General features: G+C 36.9%; 1 protein-coding gene across 18 annotated transcripts in view; it reads right to left on the bottom strand.

Moving 5' to 3' along the window:
- Nucleotides 1-715: 715 nt before the first annotated feature.
- The window catches only part of LOC136264438 (uncharacterized), a 61,017-nt gene continuing 37,360 nt past the window's right edge, over nucleotides 716-24,372 (bottom strand). For 3 of the 18 annotated variants that reach the window (XR_010705141.1, XR_010705143.1, XR_010705142.1), the window contains 6 exons: nucleotides 21,949-22,124; nucleotides 13,720-13,753; nucleotides 13,503-13,663; nucleotides 5,284-5,394; nucleotides 4,156-4,186; nucleotides 716-893 (listed from right to left, as the gene is read on the bottom strand). Coding sequence is in view for 1 of the 18 variants with exons in the window: in XM_066059179.1 (XP_065915251.1) it covers nucleotides 13,544-13,548; nucleotides 13,613-13,663; nucleotides 13,720-13,753 (90 nt within the window). In the remaining 17 variants the exon portion in view is untranslated. Of the gene's footprint in view, nucleotides 894-4,155; nucleotides 4,187-5,283; nucleotides 5,395-13,502; nucleotides 13,664-13,719; nucleotides 13,754-16,286; nucleotides 16,437-16,519; nucleotides 16,626-16,681; nucleotides 16,773-16,821; nucleotides 17,699-21,948; nucleotides 22,125-24,372 lie in introns of those variants that run through there. The other 15 variants (XR_010705146.1, XR_010705109.1, XR_010705111.1 and 12 more) reach the window with 13 other exon arrangements.

The raw sequence follows: 24,372 nt of genomic DNA, 5'->3' as shown, positions 1-24,372 counted from the left end.
TCCCTACTTCAGTTTATGCCAATGACTGAATTAGGAATTAAGGTCCACTATTATATCTGCAGGTGTAGGTAACCTCCCTTGTTTCCCAACTTTTTTTCTATGATCTCTAATCGAACTTAAAATTCCTAATTATTTTGTTGTTTATTTACTTTTTTGTAACATTATTGTGACTGGTGAAGCTGCATATACCACATCAAAAGAAACCAGAGTTAATGTTTCATCTGAATGCATGGTCCAGCTATTAATTACTGACTCAAAAGTGAAGTGGCCATTGCGCTTCGCTTTCAACTACATTCAGCCCTTTACACAATGCTACAAATGAAGAAGAAGCCCCTCTACAATCAATCCAGTCACCACGTAAAATACAGAAAATTTGCATGCCCCAACTATCAATAATACAGGACAAACTGATGTCAAATACTAAAAAATCAATCCCGCAGCCTTAACTGTTGTCAAGTTACGCTTGTCTGAAGACATTAGTCAGTCAGTCAGCAGAAAATTCCACTAAATATAATTTTAAATAATTTGTAGTAATTTTTGGAAGTATTTTAGGTAATACTGAAGGCACTTCTGGGCTTGGTTATACCTAACCAATACTGCCAAGGCACCATGAAGGTATTGTGAGGCTGAATTTAGGGTGATATTTTAGACCAGAAAAGCCCAAACCTTCACGATCCCTAATATACAGTACTGCATACATAGTTTGCATATACTATAGTATACTATATATGCATCATTTAGTGTTATAAATATGAATGCAAGATATCAGCCTATCAAAACAACAAAATTAATTATGATGCAAACAGCAAGTTGTCAGTGCAATGTAAAAGTAAAACATAAAAAAGTTTAAGTTGTATCTTTAAGTGCTAGTAGCTTCTGTCAGACGTGTATACCTGTAGGGAAAAGGTAAAAAAACAAAGCAGGTAGCTAGGTAGGTACAAGTACCAAAACCCAGGCAAATACAGGTTTGGAACTTGCACATTATGCACCATAATTATAGTACTGTATGCTGTACACATCAAATCAGAGCAAAAAAAAAACACTCAAAGGTTAACAGAGCGCATCATAAAGGCAGGAAATAACTACCATGAAAAGTGGGGAAGAAATATGTCTGCATAATGCTTTAACATACTGAATGTGGTCTTGTACCCATGACAATACGTGCATGTTTATATTTTGAACACAAACACAAAGCAGCATGAATACAGTCAAACTTCACTGCTTAATTTAGTGGTCTGCTTTTTTCCAAGTCCATACAACAAGTCTAAGTTATTGATGGAGCTCTGGCCAACCATGCAGGGGTTGGCTGTAAAGTTCCATGGTATCAGGGTGTATCCAGGATTTTGCTAAGGGGGGTACACTGGCAGAAGTGACTCCACTGTGTGCGAAGCACACTCCATGAAATGTGAAGCATGCATGAACTTTCTAGGAGGGTCTCAGGGCATTCTACCCCCTGGCCAGGACATTTTGAAAAAAATTAACATTCTGAGATTGAATTTGGATGCAATGTTAACTGAAATTTGTTATAGTTAAACACTGGAAATATGAATAGCTACTGAGCTATAGAAAACAGAATTAGTACAGTGTAAAGGCCTAGGTTGCTCCCCAAGGAAATTTTGAAAAATTTACATTCTGAGATTAAATTTGGTGATAATTTTTACTGAATTTGCTGAGTTCAACACTGGGAAAAGTATGAATGCTAATAGTACAGTGTAGCTGCAGTATATACTGAGCTAGAAAATGAAGTAAGTATAGTATATTCTGAGATTAAAATAATTTGGTGACAATTTTGTAAACGATTATGAAAATTCAAAACTGGAAGCATGAGCTGGTAGTAGCTATAAAGTCTACAAGGAAATTTTGAAAACTTGACCTTTTGAAAATGATTTTGGTAGTAATTCAAGTTGAAAAAATTCATAGAATGTTCAAGCTTAAAGTATAAGGTGTCCTGCACAAGCATCGCAATATATACGTAGTCCTGGCATGTGGTATGCAGATGCATGATTTTTCATCTCCAAAGAATTTCTTAGGTGAGAATAGAATCAGTAACTCAATTTATATCAAGCATTTTAGTTGTTTAAACTGACAAACAATGTTCTATATTGTTGACTGCTTTATTAGAGTAAACGATTGTTCTATTAGAGTATCTCAATCTCTAAATGCAGAGAGAGTGCTATCCCACCTATTTCCCTCTTGTGCTATGCCTATATGGATAAAAATTTGCTAGAAACAGATTTACCGTATTATATTATAAACTGCATTAAAAATGTTTGAATTATGTATAAGGAGCAACACCATAAAAATTTCTGAAAGGGGAGGGTGGCACTTTCTCTCTCTCTCCCCCAGACAGTTCAGCTACAAACAGGTCACCCAGTAGAGTGTTCAGCTACAAAAAAATCATACTGTGGAGAGTTCAGTTACAAGCAAATCATTCTTTAGAGAGTTCAGCTAGAAACAAGTCACCTATAGAGAGTTCAGCTAGAAACAGGTAACCCAGTAAAAAGTACAGCTAGAAACATGTCACCAGTGCCTTTTGGCATACTGCAGTATGCTTCATAAACTTATACATGTGTCCTTCTTTGTGTCCCATTCACCTTTGCTGACAGCAAAAGGTGTCAATTTATGGTAGTGCAGAATGACAATTCCCTAAGTAACTAGAATTGTCCAAGTTTTCTGTTGTGACAGGATTGATTACAGAGGTCCTTCACTTAGTGTTCTTCACTTTTAATGCTGTGTAACAGGTTGAACATAGCTGAAAACCAAGCATAATGGCATGTTAATTGCTCCACAGGATAGTTTGGGCATGTGTTCAGGCACAAAATTTATTTAATGGCATGCCTGGCATCTTCTTCCTTTTCATGTGGTTTACATGGGTTCATTAGTCATAATTATGTTATAAATAAAAACAAACAGAAAGAAGGAAATGTTAAGTCTGATTAGGGATCATAGTCATAAAAGTAATGAACCAAGGGTGGTTGTCTATATGTGACTGAATTTTGGAAAAATGATCCAAATCGCACATTAGAAGTTTCGAGATAAACGGTTTTAAAGAACTGAAGCTAGCATAACTCTCCAAGGATAGCAAGCACACGTATGAAATTTACACAAAAGATGCATCAATCTGTTACCTTTCAGGCCACTTCCAGTACTTGTAGCTGCTTATAGAGCTTCCTGCCAATTAAGATAGAAAATCTGAGCAGTTGGACGAGCAAAGTAGTATCACGAGTACTCACAAAGGGGTGGAGGGTGGGGGGTGGCAGGGAGGGCAAGAGATAGACCTCAAAATGGAGGCAGACCACGATTAGAGTCCAGACACGAGATTACAGTGCTATGCTGGCTCCTTAGTGGCTGATATGTAGCAAAATCAACAGAGAAAACGTCTGGCCAACATTATAAGGCTGTCCACCAGTAAACCACTGATTCTTGCCAAGCCAGGTCCTTCACAAGGCCTGAAACCGCCATTTGAGCACTTCACACCATCCAGAAAAGACGTCTGTTAAAACCAGCCTTGAGTAGTTTGAGTAGTACTGAGGGTCAAAACTAGTAGTACGATAGTGTAGCTATCCACTGGTGGTGTTAGTTTGATTTTGCCTGATGTGCGATTTGGATCGGTTTTGTAAAATCTGGTCACACATATATATATATATATATATAGTAGTGGACATTTTAATCCTAATTCAGTTATGCATAAGTAATAGACTGGTATGGTATGAATGAATTGATGAAGAGATGTGAGTGATTGATGAATAGGTAGTCTAAGAGTTATGTGAAGTCAAATTCACATGCCTACAGTATGTATCATGCAAATTGTAATGTAATACAAGTACATAACTACGGAAAGCAGCAATGTAGCAGTAGCTACATTTAACGATTATAGGTAACACAACCATGCATCTTTATAAACATATTATGTATGAAGAGTCCACAGTAGGATGGATTTGTAATATATTTATATATAAATTTCATAATTGCATGACTGTGCTTGAATGAGTGGAGTCCAGGAATGTTTTACTGTTACAGAAGCCTGGCTATATATACTCCATCTATGGAGCTCACCAGTATTTTAGATCTTACTCACTATGTGTACATTCCATAAATAAATTGTATGGTATTACAAACAAGCATAGGCAATAAGTAAGACACATATAGACATACTTGGTTTTTCGCAATGTCTTATCACCTGCATCTATAAAAATTGTAGACATGTTGCATAATGTAATGATTAACACATAAATATTATGCAGACAAAAACAGGCTTGTGGTAAATGCTAGCATAATTTTAAAAAGCATCAAGCATTATGCCAGCATAATAGGAACAATTTTCAAGATATTTTGATGTAAAGCACAATGTGCATTAAAATACAAAATTAATACTGAACATATACAGTGCATTGTACCTGCATTTGGTTTTAAACTTAAAGCACAATAAGTTCTATAATAATAATTTTGATAATTTTATGATAGTGCAACTTAGTTCAGAAATGATGAAAAGAAAATGCATGCAATAATAGAATGCATAAAATTGTAACATTTGTAACTAAAACTTTACCATTGTGCAGTTATAGGATATCACACAACAAAACAGCATTTGGGAAATAACAATGCATGTAGGGACCCGCCGATTATGCTCATTATTTTACCTATTATGCTATGCTGCACTGCTAAAAAATTTACCTATTCTGCTTAAATTAATGCTCAATATTTACCTATTATGCTCAGATTATGCTCAATACTTTTACCTCATTTCCCATGTTTTTCTAATAATTTTTCATTTTATGGAAAAGCAGTAAGTGGTTGAAGCACAGACAGTAAATCCTTGCTTGTCAAAATGCATGTCACAGAAAAGATCGATATACTCTAATAGAACAGTCAGCTACCTGATAATTTTATTAGAGTTACTGACTGTTCTTTTAGAGTATATCGATCTTTTTGTCGGATATATGTATTTTGATAAGCAAGAATTTATAGCATTGCACAAGTTTTCTGCCTATTATGCTAGCATTATGCTCAATGCTTTCAGGCACCTATTATGCTCATTATTATGCCAGCATAATCGGCGGGTCCCTAAATGCATGTAATGAGTGCTTGTTTAAGTACATAGTAACGGAAGAAAATGATTGCATACATTTTTCTTCCGTTACTATGTACTTAATCAAGCACTCATAAACTAAGCTGCACCAAACACTTAGCACTAAACACTTAACTAAGTACTTATCAAAATTATTATCATAAAATTGTACTAATTGTGTGCACGTACAAAGTACCTCTCATTTATGCACATACCTTTAGTGGCCTTTCTTTTATCTTCTATGAGGTTTTTATAGATGTACCATATGACAATGGTCAGACCACAAGAACAAATAGCCAAAATGATAAAGCAGCAGCGGTTTATTTCTAAAGTATCAGTCATAAAATGTGATAAATAATAGCTACATATGGCTATGTTCATGTGTGCTGTATGTGTGAATGTATCATATTTACTTGGTTAAATTCCATGACATTTGTTCAAAAAACTATGTGGCAATTATTCAAACTCAACCACTCAAAACTATTGTTTCAAGCCTTAGTTTCAATTGTGATATCATTCAAATGTGACTACTATTAAAGGTGTGGTGTCTAACCAAGAAAATATGGTGCACAAGTGTAGGTATACATACTATCTAAACCAAAACAGCCAAGCTGTAAAAAAAGAATGAGGCCCTCAAAAAGGCCAGGATGAAAAAAGATGTGAAATTCAAGGTGGTGGTCAAGAAATGGCTGTGATGGTAGGTTAATAGCAAAAACTTTAATTATGACAATTCAGGTGAATTTGCATTGCCTCTTCCACTAGGATTTGGCACCAAATTCACCTGAATTGCCGTAATTAAAATTTTTTCCATTAACCTACCATCACAGCCATTTCTTGGCTGCCACCTTTGATTTCACATCTTTATTCGTCCTGGCCTTTTTGAGGGCCGCATTCCTTTTACAGTTTGGCTGTTTTGGTTTAGATGTCACTTCTTTTTGTATTGCAAGCCACAAAGCTGGCCATTAACTGGCTTTGGTGCTTCCTTCTAACTTGTTTTTTTTCTTTTCTGCAGGAATTGTGGAACAAAGGAAGAAATGTTGTGTACAGCTTTTTGTCTGATTAAAAATATTTGTATATTTATCAATGAGAGATAATCATACTGTAGGTAATAAGGTGACTTCTTATACATAACTGAACTGTAGCTGAAACTCCCATTGTTTGTAGCTAACTTGCTTCTAGCTGAACTCTGTACATGGTGATTTGTTTCCAACACATGTTTCTACAGGGTGATTTGTTTGTAGCTGATCCCTATAGGGTAACTTGTATCTAGCTGATATCTCTACAGGGTGACTTTTTTGTAGGTGATCTCTCTAGTGAGTGATTTTTTTTAATTTGTAGTTGAACTCCCTACATGATGGTTTCTTTGTAGCTGAACTCTCTACAAGGTAACTTCTTCTAGCTGATCTCTCTACAGGGTGAATTGTTTGTACCTTTACTTTCTACTTGATGGTTTCTTTGTAGCTGATCTCTCTACAAGGTAACTTCTTCTAGCTGATCTTTCTACAGGGTGACTTGTTTGTAGCTGAATTCTCTACATGATGGTTTCTTTGTAGCTGTATTCTCTACAAGGTCACTTCTTCTAGCTGATCTCTCTACAGGGTGACTTGTTTGTAGTCGAACTTTCTACATGATGGTTTCTTTGTAGCTGAACTCTCTACAAGGAAACTTCTTCTAGCTGATCTTTCTACAGGGTGATTTATTTGTAGCTGAATTTTCTACAGGGTGGTTTGTTTACAGCTGAACTCTCTACATGGTGGTTTCTTTGTAGCTGAACTCTCTACAAGGTGACTTCTTATAGCTGAACTATCTACACAGTGATCTTTTTATAGCTGAACTCTCTACAGGATGATTGTTTGTAGTTGAACTCTCTGCAAGATGATTTGTTTCTAGCTGATCTCTCTATAGGGTAACTGGTTTGTAGCTGTACTCTCTGCAGGATGGTTTCTTTATAGCTGATCTCTCTACAGGGTGACTTGTTTATAGTTGAATTCTCTACAAGGTGATCTGTCTGCAGTTGAACTCTCTACAGGGTAGTTTTTTGTAGCTGAACTCTCTACAAGGTGACTTCTTCTAGCTGATCTCTCTACAGGGCGATTTGTTTGTAGCTGAATTCTCTACAGGGTGATTTGTTTGCAGCCGAACTCTCTACATGATGGTTTCTTTGTAGCCGAACTCTATGCAGGGTGATGTGGTTGTAGCTGAACTCTCTACAGGGTGATTTGTTTGTACCTAAACTCTCTACAGGACGGTTTCTTTGTAGCTGAACTCTCAGCAAGGTGATTTCTTCTAGCTGATCTCTTTACAATGTAACTTCTGTTAGCTGATCTCTCTAGTTGTACTCTCTACAAGGTGATTTGTTTGTAGCTTGATACATCTCTACAGGGTGATTTTTGTAGCCAAACTCTCTACAGGGTGATTTGTTGTAGCTGCACTGTCTACAGGATGGTTTCTTTGTAGCTGATGTCTCTATGAGTGACTTGTTTCTAGCTGATCTCTCTACAGGATGGTTTCTTTGTAGTTGAACTCTATACAGGGTGATATTTTTCTAGCTGAACTCTCTCTAGGGTGATAACTTCACAGCTGAACCCTCTACAAGGTGGCTTCTTCTATCTGATCTCTCTTGTTGTAGCTGAACACTCTACAAGGTGACTGTTTCTAGCTGAGCTCTCTCCTGTTTCTAGCTGATCTCTCTACAGAGTAACTTGTTAGAAAAACTGAATTCTTTACATGGTGGATTTTGGTTGTTAACCCTCTAACCGCCACATGGTGGTTTTGATTATAAACGCCCATAGCATCACATTCTAAATGCTCTGTAACTTCAGTCAAGCATTTTAGTAGCCCTTGCACTTATCCTGTAGTGGGCACGCCCTTAAGTGAACGGGAACAGGGATAACCAGTCTCTTGCGCACTATTGCACAGTTAGATCATACAATCACGTACTTTCAGAATGTTGATAACAAGCATTGTAGACAATTCTTTGATTTGATAATGGCACTACTAATAAAAGGAACAGTAAGGAGAGGGATCATATAGGTTGGAGTGGCGTATTGCTAGTTTTGTATGCCTCAAAACAGTGACCTCGTGCTTGTATGTGCATGCGCACTTGTTCAAATGCTGGAAAACTTGACTTAGAGATAATCGCTTCAACTGTAAACAGGTTGGAGATGTTTATTGTATTATTATAAACAGTGCTAGCCAGTTAAGTAGTGAAATTTTATATTTGGTTTCACTTAGATCACATTTCATACGGTTGCTCTTGTGTAAACAACAACTTCATAAACGAATTCCTTGTTCTATAGCGAGTAATTTGATATTATAGTTTTATAGGATTATATGGTATGGTATGTAAGCTATAGCAGTTTAGAAACAGTAGATTGGAGCCTCTACAAATTTGACAGTGAGAGCCGGGGTTAAACTCTCTGCATAAAGACTTGTTTGTAGCAGAACGTCTACAGAGTGAATTGCTTGTAGCTAAACTCTCTATAAGATTAACTGTTTGCAGCTGAACTCCCTACAGAATAACTTGTAATGTAATAGAATTCTATAATGGAGTAATAAATTAGCTGAATGCTATATTAGGGTGACTGTTCTATTCGATCTCTCATTGCTACATGGAGTTGGCTTTTGAATCATAACTCAGTGGTTTGTAATCCGATTCCTCTGTGCTACTGCAAGGACTTTCTATGAAGATTATTCCAGCTTTTCAGCTCATTGTACTAAGCGGTTTGTCTAGTAGGCATAAAAACTTATACTTTTTGATGGTTACTCCATCTACATAGCAATTTTCAACTCATTCCATGAAGCAGTTTACACTGTAGGCGTGACAACAAATCAATCTTGTTTTACATGAACCATCAGTCATAACTCCTGAACCATTTATCGGATGTACACCAAATTTGATGCTAGGATTTGCCTTTGGACTCCCGTTCTGTGTGCAAATTGCAAGGTGATCAGAGTACACGTTTGCGTTTTATAGCAATTTTTTCAAGTGTGCGAAAACATGAAAAAGGAAAAGAAAAAGAAGAAAAAAATTGAAACTTTAGCAGCTCGTATCTCCGAAATGGCAGGAGTGATTTCCTTCAAAGTTGGTATGTAGACTCCTTTGACAAGAGACTCCCTTGACAAGTGGGCAACTCTGTAGCAAATTTGGTTCCAATCGGATAAGGGATCATCGCGATACAAAGGTGTGAAAATGACATTTTCTTTCTTCCTGTCAATATACATGTACCCACGGTGTGGCGCACTGGCTTCTTGGGCTGCACGACACACTATTGTGTGTCTTGATAATCTAAACAAAAACAGCAAGCTGTAAAAAGGGCATGGCTTTCAAAAATCAGGGTAAAAAGTTTTAAAATCAAAGGCGGCAGGAGTCCATAAGTGCCGCAAGTCACGCTTATGGGCTCCTGGTAATACACACAGCCATTATTAAAATGTATTACCATCAACATTATTGCAGTCATTTCTTGACTGCCATCTTTTATTTTACACTTTTCACCCTGGTTTTTGAAAGCTACACCTTTATTACACATCACACCTTCTCATGTACATGTGTTACACATGCCATGCACCACACTACACAATGATTCCATATCTCATAACGAAGCTTTTTGTGTTGAAGCCGGGTTTTGTCAAATTCAGTCACATACGGTCTTTTATTGCAAATAATTGCCTACAGCACTTACGTATCAGATTTGCACCACACTTGGTATGTGAATTTGTGTACTTAAAATACAACAACTTTTACAAAGCAACTGAGTAGTGAATTGCATTTTACAATGTTTTTGTAAGGTGTATGATAAAAGGAGAAAAATCTAAGCCTTTGAAATGGAAAGTTGAAAATAGTGAAGATATTAAGCCGAATTTTGATGGCTCATGCTTGATGAATGCATTAGATTATCTTGTTCAGATTACAGTAGGTATGTGGAGTGCTGAAGGATTAGGGAACTTGTAGTTTAAAAATCCTACCATTTGAAGAAAGGAGCCCAGAGCTATGTTGTGTGAAATTAGCATTTTCTTTCTTCCTATCATGACGTACGTTAGTGCTTAATAAGTAGGGATCAGTAAGACATTTTTGCACTTTAAAATACATCTTTGCAATAAAGTTTGCACCTGGAATGCATTAGTATAGCTTTAATGATGTTGTACCTTTGTCAATGAAGTAAAAAGTTGAATACTTTAGTCTACAGTAATTTTGAAATTCATTTGCAATTCATCTGCCTGCCTGCTTGCCATAAGAACTGTTAGTGCTAGGTATATGGCTCCAGAAATTTTAGACAGCCAAGGTAATGACAGCAGATTTACGAATCTGCTGTGCTGATTATGATTTGTCCACTGTACCATGTTGCTCTCTTGCATCATTAATTGGCCTTCCTTCTTCACGAAAAATAATTGATAGCTGTGGAGCATGTAACTACTCGAGGCTGGTTTTAACAGACATCTTTTCTGGGTGGCATGGAGAGCTCGAATGAGGGTTTCTGGCCTTGTGAAGGACCTGGCTTGGAAAGAATCACTGATTTACTGGTGGACAGCCTAACAATGTTGGCCAGGTGTTTTTTCTGTACAGACCTGTAATCTTGTGTCTGGACTCCAATCGTGATTTGCTTCCATTTTGAAGATTTTCTTTAGCCCAATCCATGACCTCTCACCCTCCACCCCTTTGTGACCACTCATGATACTAACGTTGCTCATCCAGCTGCTCAGTTTTCTATCTTATTTGGTGGGAAACTCCACAAGCAGTTACAAGTACTGGTAGTGATCTGAAAGGTAATAGACTGATGCATCGTTTGTGTAAATTTCATACATGTGCTTGCTATTCTTGGTGAGTTATGCTGACTTGAATTAAAACCATTTATCTTGAAACTTCTAATGTGTGTTTTGGATCGTTTTTCCAAAATCCAGTCACATATACAAGTAACTATAAAGTAAAAATTAGGAATTTTAAGTTGATTAGGGATCATAGAAATAAAACAAAGGAAGTCACTTACACCTGCAGATACACTAAAGGATACTTCAGTCTATAGCCATGAGTAAAGTAGTCACTAACTTACAGTATCTGCAGGTGTAGGACTGGGTCACACATTAACAAGTAAATTGTTTACGTATAAGACAACCTGTATTATGTTTCCTCTAACTGTGATGTATAGTAAGTTCGGTAGAACCTCCACTATCCAAGCATTTGTGTGCCAGTTCAGTAATAAAAATGTTTAAGATAAGTGAATTTGTCTGAATAAATGAATCCCATACATTTATATAGAAAGTTCCGTACAACTACCCTAATAGAACATACACTTACTCTAATAGAACGTTCACCTAATGACAGAATACTCCAATAGAACAGTCACTTAAACTGTTCACAGTATTCAGATGATCAAGAGTTTGGATAATCGAGATTTGATGTCCTACTGTATCACAGCTGGTTGTGTCACCATTGCATAGCACTTTATGGTGGCCTCTACCTTGTATAAATAGTTTGAGTTTGGTCGCCTTCAATGTATACAGCAATGGTACTGTATGAACAATGGAAAGGCAGCCAAACTCAAACTATTTTATTGCTTGAAAGAAAATCTTTGCACTTTGCTTTATTGATTAGCATGTATTTCGTAGATTAGCATTCAGCAGGAGGTTCACAGATGATGGCACAATCCACCTGCTTTCAATCCAATAAGTGAGATGCAAGAGGTTGTCAATCGCTTCATCAGTGTCCACACTTTTCCATTACTACTGCTGGGTTGACTTAATTAATAGAAGAATAACCAATAAAAAAACTGAGATGTGTTCCCAGGATTTCATCAGTTATCATACAAAAAATAAACTAATGGCCAGACTATTGCTACCACACAATCGTCGCCACCCACTAAACTATGTGCACATATGGTTATAAAATTTTGCACACACACACACACACACACACACACACACACACACACACACACACAAACACACACACAATCACACACTATACATGTACACACATGCACACACGTACACACACATACGCATGCACGCACGTACACACACACACACACACACACACACACATATGTACACACACAGATACACTCATGTAGATATACACACAAACACACATATACATAATTATATTATAAGCATGCACACACACATACACACACACCACACACACAAGTACATGGACAAATGCACACAAATGTGTACACATATTAGACAGATACACACACATGCACATGTACACACACAAGTGTATAAACACACACACCACGGAGTGGGCATGAGCAGGCATTTGTTCAACCATCGCAGTTCCTTTCCAGCCATCAATTTTTGCCCAGCCATCACAGTATAGCTAGCTCAATGCTAGTTATGATACACTAGATTCATAGCAGAGCACAAGCAACACTGTGATAGCAGTAGCACACATACCACATTTTTTGAATTATGATTTCGCCAAAGGCCTGAATCCGCCAGTGGAAAAAAAAGAAAATTCTGCTCCATACACTTGATAATAATTATATGCCATGAGGGTCGGATGGAACATGGAATGGAGAGAAGGTCAAATCTATGCAAAGCATACATTTGTTACAACTCAGTTAATTTATTACTAAAAGTTGGCCTGAGCTAATTTCACCCAAAACGCTTTCAGGAATCCCTTCAGTGTCCCCCATTTTACTTGCATTATGTTCCTAGATTAACAACACATTTCTTACCATATTTTGGAATACTTTAATCAGTTAATACTCTCTTTATTAGAGCATTTCACTACAAAGTGACTGTTCTATTAGAGAGTATTGATCAAAGGAGGTTTGTACAATGTATTTTAGTGCTACATTGCAGTTTGCATTTTCCAATGACTGCTCTATTAGGAAGTATCGATGGAATTAAGCTCCATAGTTTGATATATCTACCTAATATGCTAGCATTATATTGACATAGCACGCTAGCCTATCATGCTTTTTATTTTGCTGGAATATTTGACACAGGCCTACTAAGAAGCATGCTGCATACGTATGCCAGGAGTTTGCCTGGTTCATATATTAGCACCCCTGTCCTTCATGCTCATTTAGGACACAATGTTTATTAAAATATTTTGAGTATATCACAGGTCTCTACTTCCATTTGATTGTAGCTTGTAAGTAAATTGTTTTTATACTTGGTTCTTTATCCAGGTTTACTAATTGTGATGTCACATGATGTTCAACTACAATGATCATCACCAATGGATACTGTAGCTACAGACCATGGCCAGGGCTAAGTTACAGAATAGCATATAATTAAGTGAATCAATTTGCATACCATGCAAGCAGCATTCTTCAAAGACTATACTTACAAATTTCAACATTTGTTTATGTACTAACTTACTTCTATTATATTGACAAAAAATTAACAACATACATTAACAACAATATACAGTACATTAGGTTGCTAATTACCGTAGCACTACAATACATCACGAGCTACATACTTTTGTTCTGATTTGCTTCCAAAGGCTATATGGATTCCTCCTCAACCTATTGGTGGGGTTTATCAGTGGGACACGTAGAAATGAGTGGTAGCAATGTTTGCATTTCTTACATGCAACTGGTACTCTATGGTGACAATGCCTACACGTTTTCAGATGAGAACCTTGATTGCAAAAAATACATACAAATTGTTACAATAGTGGTAGCCATTGTACTAACCTCGACGCTGTGAACTGCTACCAACATTGTTTTCCTGAAATAAAAATAACACAATAGAACTTGGTAATGCTGCGGCAGCTGTATATACACCACTTTATGCAGTATTAAATTGCCAACTTGCAAAACAGTACCTTTTCTACAATTTTTTACTTTCATAAATACGACAGTTTGAAGCATACAATCACTTATGTATATCTTGCCAATATGACTACACCTAGCAAATTTCCACTTTTTGTGAGGTATTCACTGGCTTGTAGTGTTAGCTCATACCGCGGAAAATTATGCTAAACAATTATACACAACTCTACAACTTTTAATATCAATTATCATTTTATTATAGCTCCAGTAATTTATCACTTGTGTTATGCAAAATGAATTCATGCTATGCATATTTGTATAGTTATATTGTTTTGATTGTCATTTGTATCAGTGGATTCATGGCTCCTATACCACAGTGAGATATAACCATCACTTACAGATTACTATATGTGTTCTCTATGTGTTATGCTGTCTGTTTCCACTAGGTGACTTTATCTAGTACTACCTTCATCCCAGGGGCACTTAATGCATCATAATTAATGTACTTTTTGCATAAAATATAGCAATTTGCTGAGTTTTGATTTATTAAAATATTGAAAGTCTCTCAGCGGCTGGGGGCTGCGCTCCCAGACCCCTGCTTCTAGTAACTCAATGCTGGTGCTGGAACCCCCCTTCAAAAAATCCTGGCTACGCCCCTGGATTCACTGCATGAGATTTTCCACCTGAGCACTGTTCCGACTTAGTCTGGCGCGACCGCCCCTTTGCATTAAGAGGAAGGGTCTGGTCACTCTAGCATACAAACTTTGTAGCCTGTTACCGAAAACAGGTAACACCAATCAGATCGCGTTGTTGGTAATTACTGAATTTTATTGATGTTTGTTTAGAATTTACCATAGATACTATGGAATTACGTAATGAGTGAAAGATATTATCGCGAAGTTTCATGAAGATGAGATAATGACTGAGGCTGCTGGTAGTCGTCTATACGGTGTAACTGAGACCTGCTTACATTGTATGGTCGTCAGATTTGTTATTCTTGTTGCCATTGTTGTGATGTCATTGTTTAATTACATTCCACTGCTACAAATTTGTAATGCTGTTGCAGTTTGAGAAGTGACACCAAAAAGGCAATGTTCTTGGCACTAGTGGATGAACATAATCCAGATGTGATAGGAGGAAGTGAATCTCACCTTGATCAATCTTTTTTCACGCCTGAGATATTTCCTGATTATTATAATGTGTTTAGGAAAGATCGTACTATGGGTGGTGGTGGTGTCTTTTTGTGTATAAAGAAATGTTTAAATGTTGTAGAAGAACCATCGCTGGATACAGAAGCTGAACTAATTTGGGCCAAAATGACACTGTTGAACCGATGTCCTATTCATGTATGTATATTCTATCGCCCACCAAATACTGATTCATATCCCATAGAACAACTCCGTTTATCTATAACCAACTTACTGAACCGATCAAACTCTCCACCGAACATCCTACTAATAGGAGATTTTAATTTTCCAGGTATTTCCTGGAGTACTGGTTATGGCCAAATTAGTGTACCAACTTATGGAAGTGGACTGAATAACTTGTTCATAGATGTAATTAATGACGCTGGTCTTGAGCAGTTTGTACAGTTTCCAACACGTCAGAATAGTCTATTGGACTTAGTATTTTCTTCTTACCCAAGAATTTCTGATCTTGACATTGTACCTGGTATTTCTGATCATGATGCTATAATATTTGATTTTGACATAATTCATAAACCAACATCAAGTAGAAACCAACACAAAGTTGCTTTATACCATAAAGGAGATATTCAATCAATAAAAGATGATCTCATAACCTTTAGAAATGCTTTCCTGCTCAGTAACCCTCAGTCTAGATCTGTTGATCAGCTATGGCAAGAGTTTAAGCAAACAGTTCACAAGGCTGTTCTTGATCATGTTCCACACAAAGTAAATAAATCAAGTAATAGACTGCCATGGATAAATAGACAAATGAAAAAGGATATGAAAGTTCGAAAACGTTTGTACAACAAAGCTAAAAGAACCGCTTTACAATCTGATTGGGATGCTTATCGTAAATTAAAGAATTCTATAAATTTGAAAGTGAGAGCAGCACACAATAACTATTACAGCAGATTATTTAATAACTCCTTCAGTGGAAATCGTCGACAATTTTGGAAATACATCAGAGCCAAAAAACAAGATAAACATGATATTCCGACATTACTTATAGGTGACCAAACAATCCATCATGCAAAAGACAAAGCAAATGCTTTGAATAATCACTTTAAATCTGTGTTTACAAAGGAAAACTTGTTAACAATGCCTACTATGGATAGTAATACTGAAGTACCCAACATGACTGATATATCTATCTCACAATCTGGAATACATAAGTTACTTATAACACTTGATACAAATAAAGCTAGTGGTCCAGACCATATATCCCCTTACATCTTGAAGCATTGCGCAGATGAAATAACACCAATATTACACATAATTTTCAATCATTCTCTGTCAACTAACTCATTGCCATCTGATTGGTTAAAAGCCAATATATGTCCAGTATTCAAGAAAGGTAACCACAGTAGTGTTAGTAATTATCGCCCCATATCTTTGACCTCCATTTGTGCAAAGGTTATGGAACACATTATATATCATTCCATCATCAACCATCTAAACGAAAACAACATATTAATTGAAAATCAACATGGGTTCAGATCTAATCATTCATGCATAACTCAACTAATTACTCTTACAGAAGACATATCCTTTGCTCTAGACCATCAGAAACAAATAGATATCATCCTATTGGATTTTTCTAAAGCATTCGATACAGTACCACACCAACGCTTAATGACCAAACTAAGATATTATGGAATTAATGGCAGTACTTATAACTGGATCCAAACTTGGCTTACCCAACGTACTCAGTGTGTTGTTTTAAATAGTGAATCCTCTAGTCCAGTGTCGGTAATGTCTGGGGTACCACAAGGCACAGTTCTTGGACCTCTAATGTTCTTATTGTATATAAATGACATAACTAAAGACATCAACTCACCACTCCGCCTGTTCGCTGATGATTGCTTGCTTTATAGAGTTATCAATAGTGTAGAAGACATCAACAGACTTCAAGAAGATTTAAATAAACTGTCAGAATGGGCCGATACTTGGCAACTTAAGTTCAATATTAGTAAATGTACAGTTATACGTTGCACAAGATCCTTATCACCACTCACTTACGACTACACACTTCGCAGTCACATACTAGATATATCTGATCAACATATGTACCTAGGAGTCTTAATTCATAAATCACTGTCTTGGTCACCTCACATATCAAATGTTGTCAATAAAGCATCTAGAACACTCAATTTCTTAAAACGCAATCTAAACAAATGTTCAAAACAAGTTAAAGAATCAGCTTACCTAACAATGGTGAGACCACAACTAGAGTATGCATCTGCTGTCTGGGATCCCTACCACATTGGAGATATTTCAGAGTTAGAGAAAGTACAACGAAGAGCAGCGCGCTGGGTGTTGAATGACTATGGCAGATTCAGTTCAGTTTCTCTAATGTTGGATCAGCTGAAATGGCCTACATTACAAATTCGTCGGAAATTATCTAGGTTACAAATATTGCATAAGATACACTACCAACAGTTATCACTCCAAATTCCTCATTATTACTTACCAAAAACACGACCAACAAGACAATACCACCATCTTCACTATATTTTACCTACCTCATCCACCACGGCATACCAAAACAGCTATTTCTCAAGAACAATAAACGAGTGGAACATACTACCAACTGACACAATTGAAATTGCAGATACTGATCTATTTACAGCTAGACTCCAATCATATTATTGTACCTAATGTATTTGTTTATGTGATCCCTGAGCACACCAGCAGGGCTGACTGCTCAGTAAACAATAATAATAATAATAATAATAATAATGCTAGAGTGACCAGACCCTTCCTCTTTAAGCGAAGGGGCGGCCGCGTAGGACTAGTTCCGACTCATTTACAACGTTGTACCAGCATGAAAACCTTCATCAACAATACGTAGCTTCAAACAATAATGCTTCGTTGCTTCATGATCTATCTCTCGTACGTAATCACTCATAAAAAAATTTAAAAAAAATTTTTTTTTCGTGATAAGGATTGTAGTGAAGATTCACGCTAGGCGAAAAGATTGTGGTACCGTGGTTATTTAGCGTGAAAACGGTACCCTACAAGGTTGCTATCATCATTATAGTCGCTGTTGTGCTGTCCTCTTTTTCAGACGCTCCTTCGACGTTGAAGAACGCTTGGGTGCGCGTTATCCAGACTAATGTACTCGTGTCTTCATCAACATGTATAGGACTCCCACGGAAACAGGCGGTGTCAAAAGGAAAAGGCCCCAAGATCCTGTTTCACCGGATACGCTACGTGCAGAAGCCGTCAATAGTAAGTCAGTTGATGTTTGCATTAATTGTAACAAGCGTTGTAACACAACGGGCAAAAGCAGTGAGGCTTTGCAATGTGATCTGTGTTTTTCTTGGGTCCATGCATCTTGTGAAGGTGTCTCTAAAAGTCATTACAAGTCTTTAAATGAAATTTTGGCAGTGAACCAAGAAAACATCTTTTATTTGTGTAAATCCAACCAGTGTCACACCCGTCTCAAACAACTACTAGGCTTCAAAATGTCAACTGCTGCAAATCAACATCCTGAGGCCGCCAATCTTTCCACCAAGGTTGACGACCTCGCAACCCGCAGTGAAAAGCTAGAAAATGATCTTGCTGAAATAATGGTCTCACTTAAGGAGCTCAACAAGCCAGTTGCTAAACCTGATTCCAAAGTCAGCCATTCTAACCCAGTTGTTCCCAAAAATCAACTCGGTCCACCTAACTCAGGTTTTACCCCTGACAGAAAGTTCAATGTCGTTGTTTATGGAGTAGAGGAATGTCTTCCCAACACATTTAAGCCAGTGCGTCTACAAAAAGATTTTGACTCAGTGTCTAAAATTTTCAGCAGCATAGCTGCCATTGATTCCAGTACTATTATGGACTGTTACCGTCTTGGTAAATACAAAGTCCAGCAGCCTAGACCAAGACCCATTCTTGTGAAACTTCGAAGAACTTTAGATGTCAACTCCATTCTAGCTAACAAAGGCTCCCTGTTATCTCCCCTTATTATCAAGCCTGATCTTTCCCCAGAAGAAAGGGCAAGGGAAGCAGTCCTACTAAAGGAAAGGTGGTCTCTGCTTTAGCAGGGCTACGAAAGGAAAATGATCAAGATACGAAACAACAGTATCTTTGTCAACAACCAACTCTTTGGTCAATTCAAAAACTCTGTCTTCCAGCATTGCACAACCACTACTCCAGTTCCCCAAGGGAATACAGTCAACATTCCACCACCAATAGAGGAACCATTGATTACCCTAGAGTCTCCTGAGATTTCCAGTGGTGCTACCAATAATTCAAATTGACTAGATCATGTCTGTCTTATGAACGTACGCAGCATTGTCAACAAAATCAATGGTTTTCAGAACTATGTATATTCTAGATCCCTAGATATAGTAGGCATTACTGAGACCTGGTTGTCTGATAAAATCTTTGACAATGAAATACTTCCCAGCATGTACACCATAATTCGTAAAGACCGTGGTTCTCGTGGAGGTGGAGTGATGTTTGCCATAAAATCTTCTAAATCCATTCAAGTGTTATCAACCCCTCCCAGTGTGGAGGTACTCACTGTCTGTGTTGGAGTTACTACTCCAACTGTCTACTGTTTAGCATACATTCCTCCTAACCCCCCTGAGAATTACTGGCAAGAATTTCTAGATTACATTGAATCTCTTAACAACATCTCCAGTAATATTGTTTTGCTAGGTGATTTTAATTGTAGTGACATAAATTGGAGCTCCTTATCTGGCCAATATCCCTTTTCTTCAAAATTTTGTGATGTCATATTTGATCTTAATCTTTCCCAGTTGATAGAAGAACCTACTCATTCTGCTGGCAATACTCTTGACCTTGTTCTGACCAATGTTCCTGAGAATATTTCGAGTTTAATAATTCATAGTGAACTACCCCATCCAATTCCCTCTGATCACTTCCTCATAACCTTTGACTACTCTTCAAACAGCAGTGCCAATGACAGTGCCAATAACTCTGTTTCCAGCAAAAAATTCAACTTTCCTAAAGGTAACTATGAAGGCCTTTGTAACTTTCTTTACAATTCCGACTTTACATTTTATTACATGTCTGAAGACATCGAACTCATCTGGTCCTACCTGAGTAATCTTGTGAGGGATGCCTTTGAGCACTTTATTCCAACTATTACAGTACGAGATAATAATCAACCTCCATGGTTTAATCCAGATATCAGGCACCATATCAAATGTCTCCGAACTCTCAGACGCAGTACAATAACAATCCTACTGAGCATAACCATGCCAACCTAGAATACTCTCAAGAGCAACTTCAATTCAAATAAGTACTGCCAAAAACGTATATGAATGTAATCTTGTATCCGAATTTGCTAATAACAACAATTCCAAAATCTACAAATACATCAGGAACTTCACAAAGTCAGCATCTATTCCTTCTACTATGTTTCATGACTCTTCCCCAGTAACCTGTGACAATGAAAAAGCTAATATTTTTAACAACTATTTTTACTCCATTTTTACAAAGACCATGCATAATACAGTATCTATTAATAATCATCCCACAGTTCTCTCTAATATTATCATTACTGAAGAAGATGTCTATGATGCTTTAATCAATCTCGACACATCTAAGGCAATGGGTCCAGATGGGATACCCCCGATTGTATTGTTCAAATGTGCCTCAGTACTATGTAAACCACTTCATCATCTTTTTTGCTTGTCTCTGAAGTACGGATACCTACCTTGTGAATGGAAACTCCGTAAGATAATTCCTGTTTTTAAATCTGGAGATCACACTCAAGTCAAGAACTACCGTCCAATCTCTTTACTAAGTAACACATCTAAAGTACTAGAAAGAATAATCTACAACAAAATTACTAATCATATTGTATGTCAGATTAATCCAGCTCAGTTTGGTTTCTTACAAAGCAGATCAACAGTTCAGCAACTTCTATCTTTTCTATCAAATGCTTTTAATGATCTCAATCAGCTTGATGTCATTTACTTAGACATTAGCAAGGCTTTCGACACAGTCTCCCACCCACATCTTCTCACCAAACTTTCGTCCTTTAACATAGGAGGTGAAGTTTGGTTGTGGTTTCAAGCCTACATTACCAATAGAAGACAATATGTATCTATTAACAACAGTAATTCCTGTTTACTTCCGGTGGAATCTGGAGTACCTCAAGGCAGTATATTGGGTCCCCTATTATTTATCATATACATGAATAACATTCCAGATTCAGTGTTCTACAGTAATATCTATTTGTTTGCTGATGACACCAAATGTTTTAAACGTATAATAGTACAAAATGACATGGACCTCTTGCAAAGTGATATCAACTGTCTGTTCAATTGGAGATCAACAACCCACCTCTCATTTCATCCTTCTAAAAGTTGCCACCAGTCATTTAACCAGAAATTTCCAACATCTTACACAATAAATGGAACCACTATCAATTCACTTCCAATACACAGGGATCTTGGAGTTTTAATTAGCAATAATCTAGAATGGAGTCCCCATCAAGATTTTGTCTTTACCAAAGCCTACAAAATGCTAGGTCTTATCCGAAAAACTTTTAGCCAATCAGTTTCATCCTCAGTGAAAGTCAAACTGTACATCTCACTAGTAAGATCTCAAATCATGTATTGCTCACCAGTCTGGCGTCCTCACCTTATGAAGGACATTACTAAGATCGAACAACTACAACGTAGAGCTACTAAATACATCCTCCAAGACTACATCTCTGATTACAAAACACGTTTAACAAAACTCCAACTACTTCCATTAATGTATATATTAGAAATATCCGACATTATGTTTTTTAATAACAGCATCAAGAGCCCCACCTCAAGTTTTAATATCAATTCCTATGTATCATTTTCAAACAGCGGAACAAGATCCTCTGCTCTAAAACTTAGGCACAATACATCTTTCACTAACAGACAACGTCACTTTTATTTTAATAGTATATGCAGACTATGGAACTCTTTACCAATCATTAACATGAATTTATCAACTTTACCATCAAAAATCAAATAAAATTGTTCCTTTGGAAACATTTCATTGACAACTTCAACCCCACTGATTCTCACAAACTGCATTATCTATGCCCCTGTGGCTCCTGTATAAACAACTCCTACATGAACTTTGAACATCTCTAGTCCTGATCACTACAGTCAAGTAATTTTCAACCTGTAACTGCAAATTATGTAATTTATAATTTATGTTATTTATAATTTATGTTATATAGGTGTAATTTGTAAGTTAAGTAATTATAAGTTTACTTAAAGTGTACTTATAAGTAATGTAGTTTGGGTACTGGCACAAGATGCCAGTATTCCATCAGTGTAACAACTCTTAAGTTATCTATGTCAACATGTCAATTCCCCTGTACATCATTGTTGTTTACACTGTAAAGTTTTAAATAAATAAATAAATAAATAAATTTTCATCACTACTTCTTTTGCCCTACAAAAATCGCATTCACTTGATCATTTCGTAAACTAAAAGTGCCACGCCCTAAAAGTCAAGAGGTCTATAGAGCAAACAAAGATTTTACAGTCACATAGTACACATTCAGTTCCCAACTGTGTTTATTAATTGTGACACCTTACAAGTGTCCTTCTATCCTTTCATACCTTCACCTTGACCTTCACTCGAAGTTTTCAGCGTTCGAGTTACGCCAGTGTTGTGAGATGAAAGGCGGGCGGGAAGGGGAAGAAATGTCCATCCAGGTAAGTCTTGTCTCACAACATCTTTGAAGACGACCAACATACTTAATACAGAGGGGCGAATAGTTTCAGTATGACCTTTCTTTCTCCGCAAACAATGTTGCTTTCCGTAAAACAAAGAAAAACGGTAAGTTCACAAAGCATGAAAAATTTTCTGAGTCAGAAGTGCGTCCAAAAAAAATTTGCCCGGTCCTAATGGCACTCCCATCCTCTCCGATCTCTAGCTAGACGTAAGGCCTAATTTAATTTATAAAACACAAAAAGCAGAAAAAAGCTAAATTTACAGAGCCTACACAGACCTACAACCACCAGAGGTCACCACCGTAAACTCTTTAAATTTCGATCTCGGCTGCTAGTGAGGCATAATTTTTCCACCAACAGAGTAGTTAATTTGTGGAATTCTCTTCCAGCAGATGTTATTTCTGCACCAACCGTGGCATTGTTTAAGAAGAATCTTGATGATTTATGGAGAACAACAAGATATGGGCACTCTCAAAGGCCTGCGGCCTAGCTTGACAGTCTTGTACTGCCAAGCAATTTTTGTCCATTAATAATAATAATAATAATAATAATACAAAAACACTGCATGGACCGCCAGCATACACACAGCAAAATCCCCGGACAGAGGCCTTAAGAAGAGAGCCCTGTAGACTATTGACCAAACTGCAGGGAGTGGGAGCACCATATTTTATTGAATACAACAACATATTCGCGTCTCATAGCGCCAGTGCTACTCTTGTAAGCTCTACTCACCGTTCACTAATACTGTAGGGATGTCAAACGGATTTTTTAAAGTTTGACAAATGCATGTTTTAGCCACAGCAACTTGTAGAGCTCAAAAAATGCTGCAGATTGATATATTGGTTTGCCACATTTGCTTTTGTGGTAGCCAGTAATTGTTAAATAAACAAATAGGCGTTTCTCCAGACTTCTCTATTGAGCACCATTGGTAACCATGGCACAAAACAAACACAAGTGACGTATGGGTGATTACGTCACTTTGTATTATCAACTGTATTATCTCCATGACTTCAAACTATTGGTGAAGTAATTACCCAATATATAAAGTAAACTGTATTATCTCCATGACTTCAAACTATTGACTTCAAACTTCACTTTGTATTATGTATTACGTCACTTTGTATTATCACTTTGTATTATCTCCATGACTTCAAACTATTTAAACCTCATGCCCAAAAGAACGTTCGAAGTAAATTGTTTTCAGTAAGAACCATCAATTTATGTAATAATTTACCTAATACCACACCTGTTTCACTGCCCATACAAAAGTCTCAATAGTAGCAGTGAAATTTATCCCGTATTTCACTGGTAGCAGTGAAAAAGTTGTAATTGCAATTTCATTGGCTAGAATTTATGTTAACAATTAGTGTTGACACATGTTTAGTACATAGCGAGGTACATAGTGACAAATTGCGTACATAGCAACGCTAATGCACGGCATGCGCATATGCAGCGAGTATGGTATTAACTAGGAATAGCATGGGTAGCAGTGAAATTTGGGATAAATACCACTCTTGTTGTATTGGAAATGGTAAATTTCACTCGGCTTCGCCTCGTGAAATTTATCCCCATTTCCAATACAACACTTATCCCAAATTTCACTGCTACCCATGCTATTACTAGTACAAATTATGTAGTGTCATCTAACTCTACTAACAACTTTAAAATTTTGATTGATAACTTTTATTCTTAAT

Source organism: Dysidea avara, chromosome 1 (assembly GCF_963678975.1).
Source record: "Dysidea avara chromosome 1, odDysAvar1.4, whole genome shotgun sequence".
NCBI classification, from domain to species: Eukaryota; Metazoa; Porifera; class Demospongiae; order Dictyoceratida; family Dysideidae; genus Dysidea; species Dysidea avara.
This window is presented reverse-complemented; position numbering and strand designations above follow the sequence as displayed.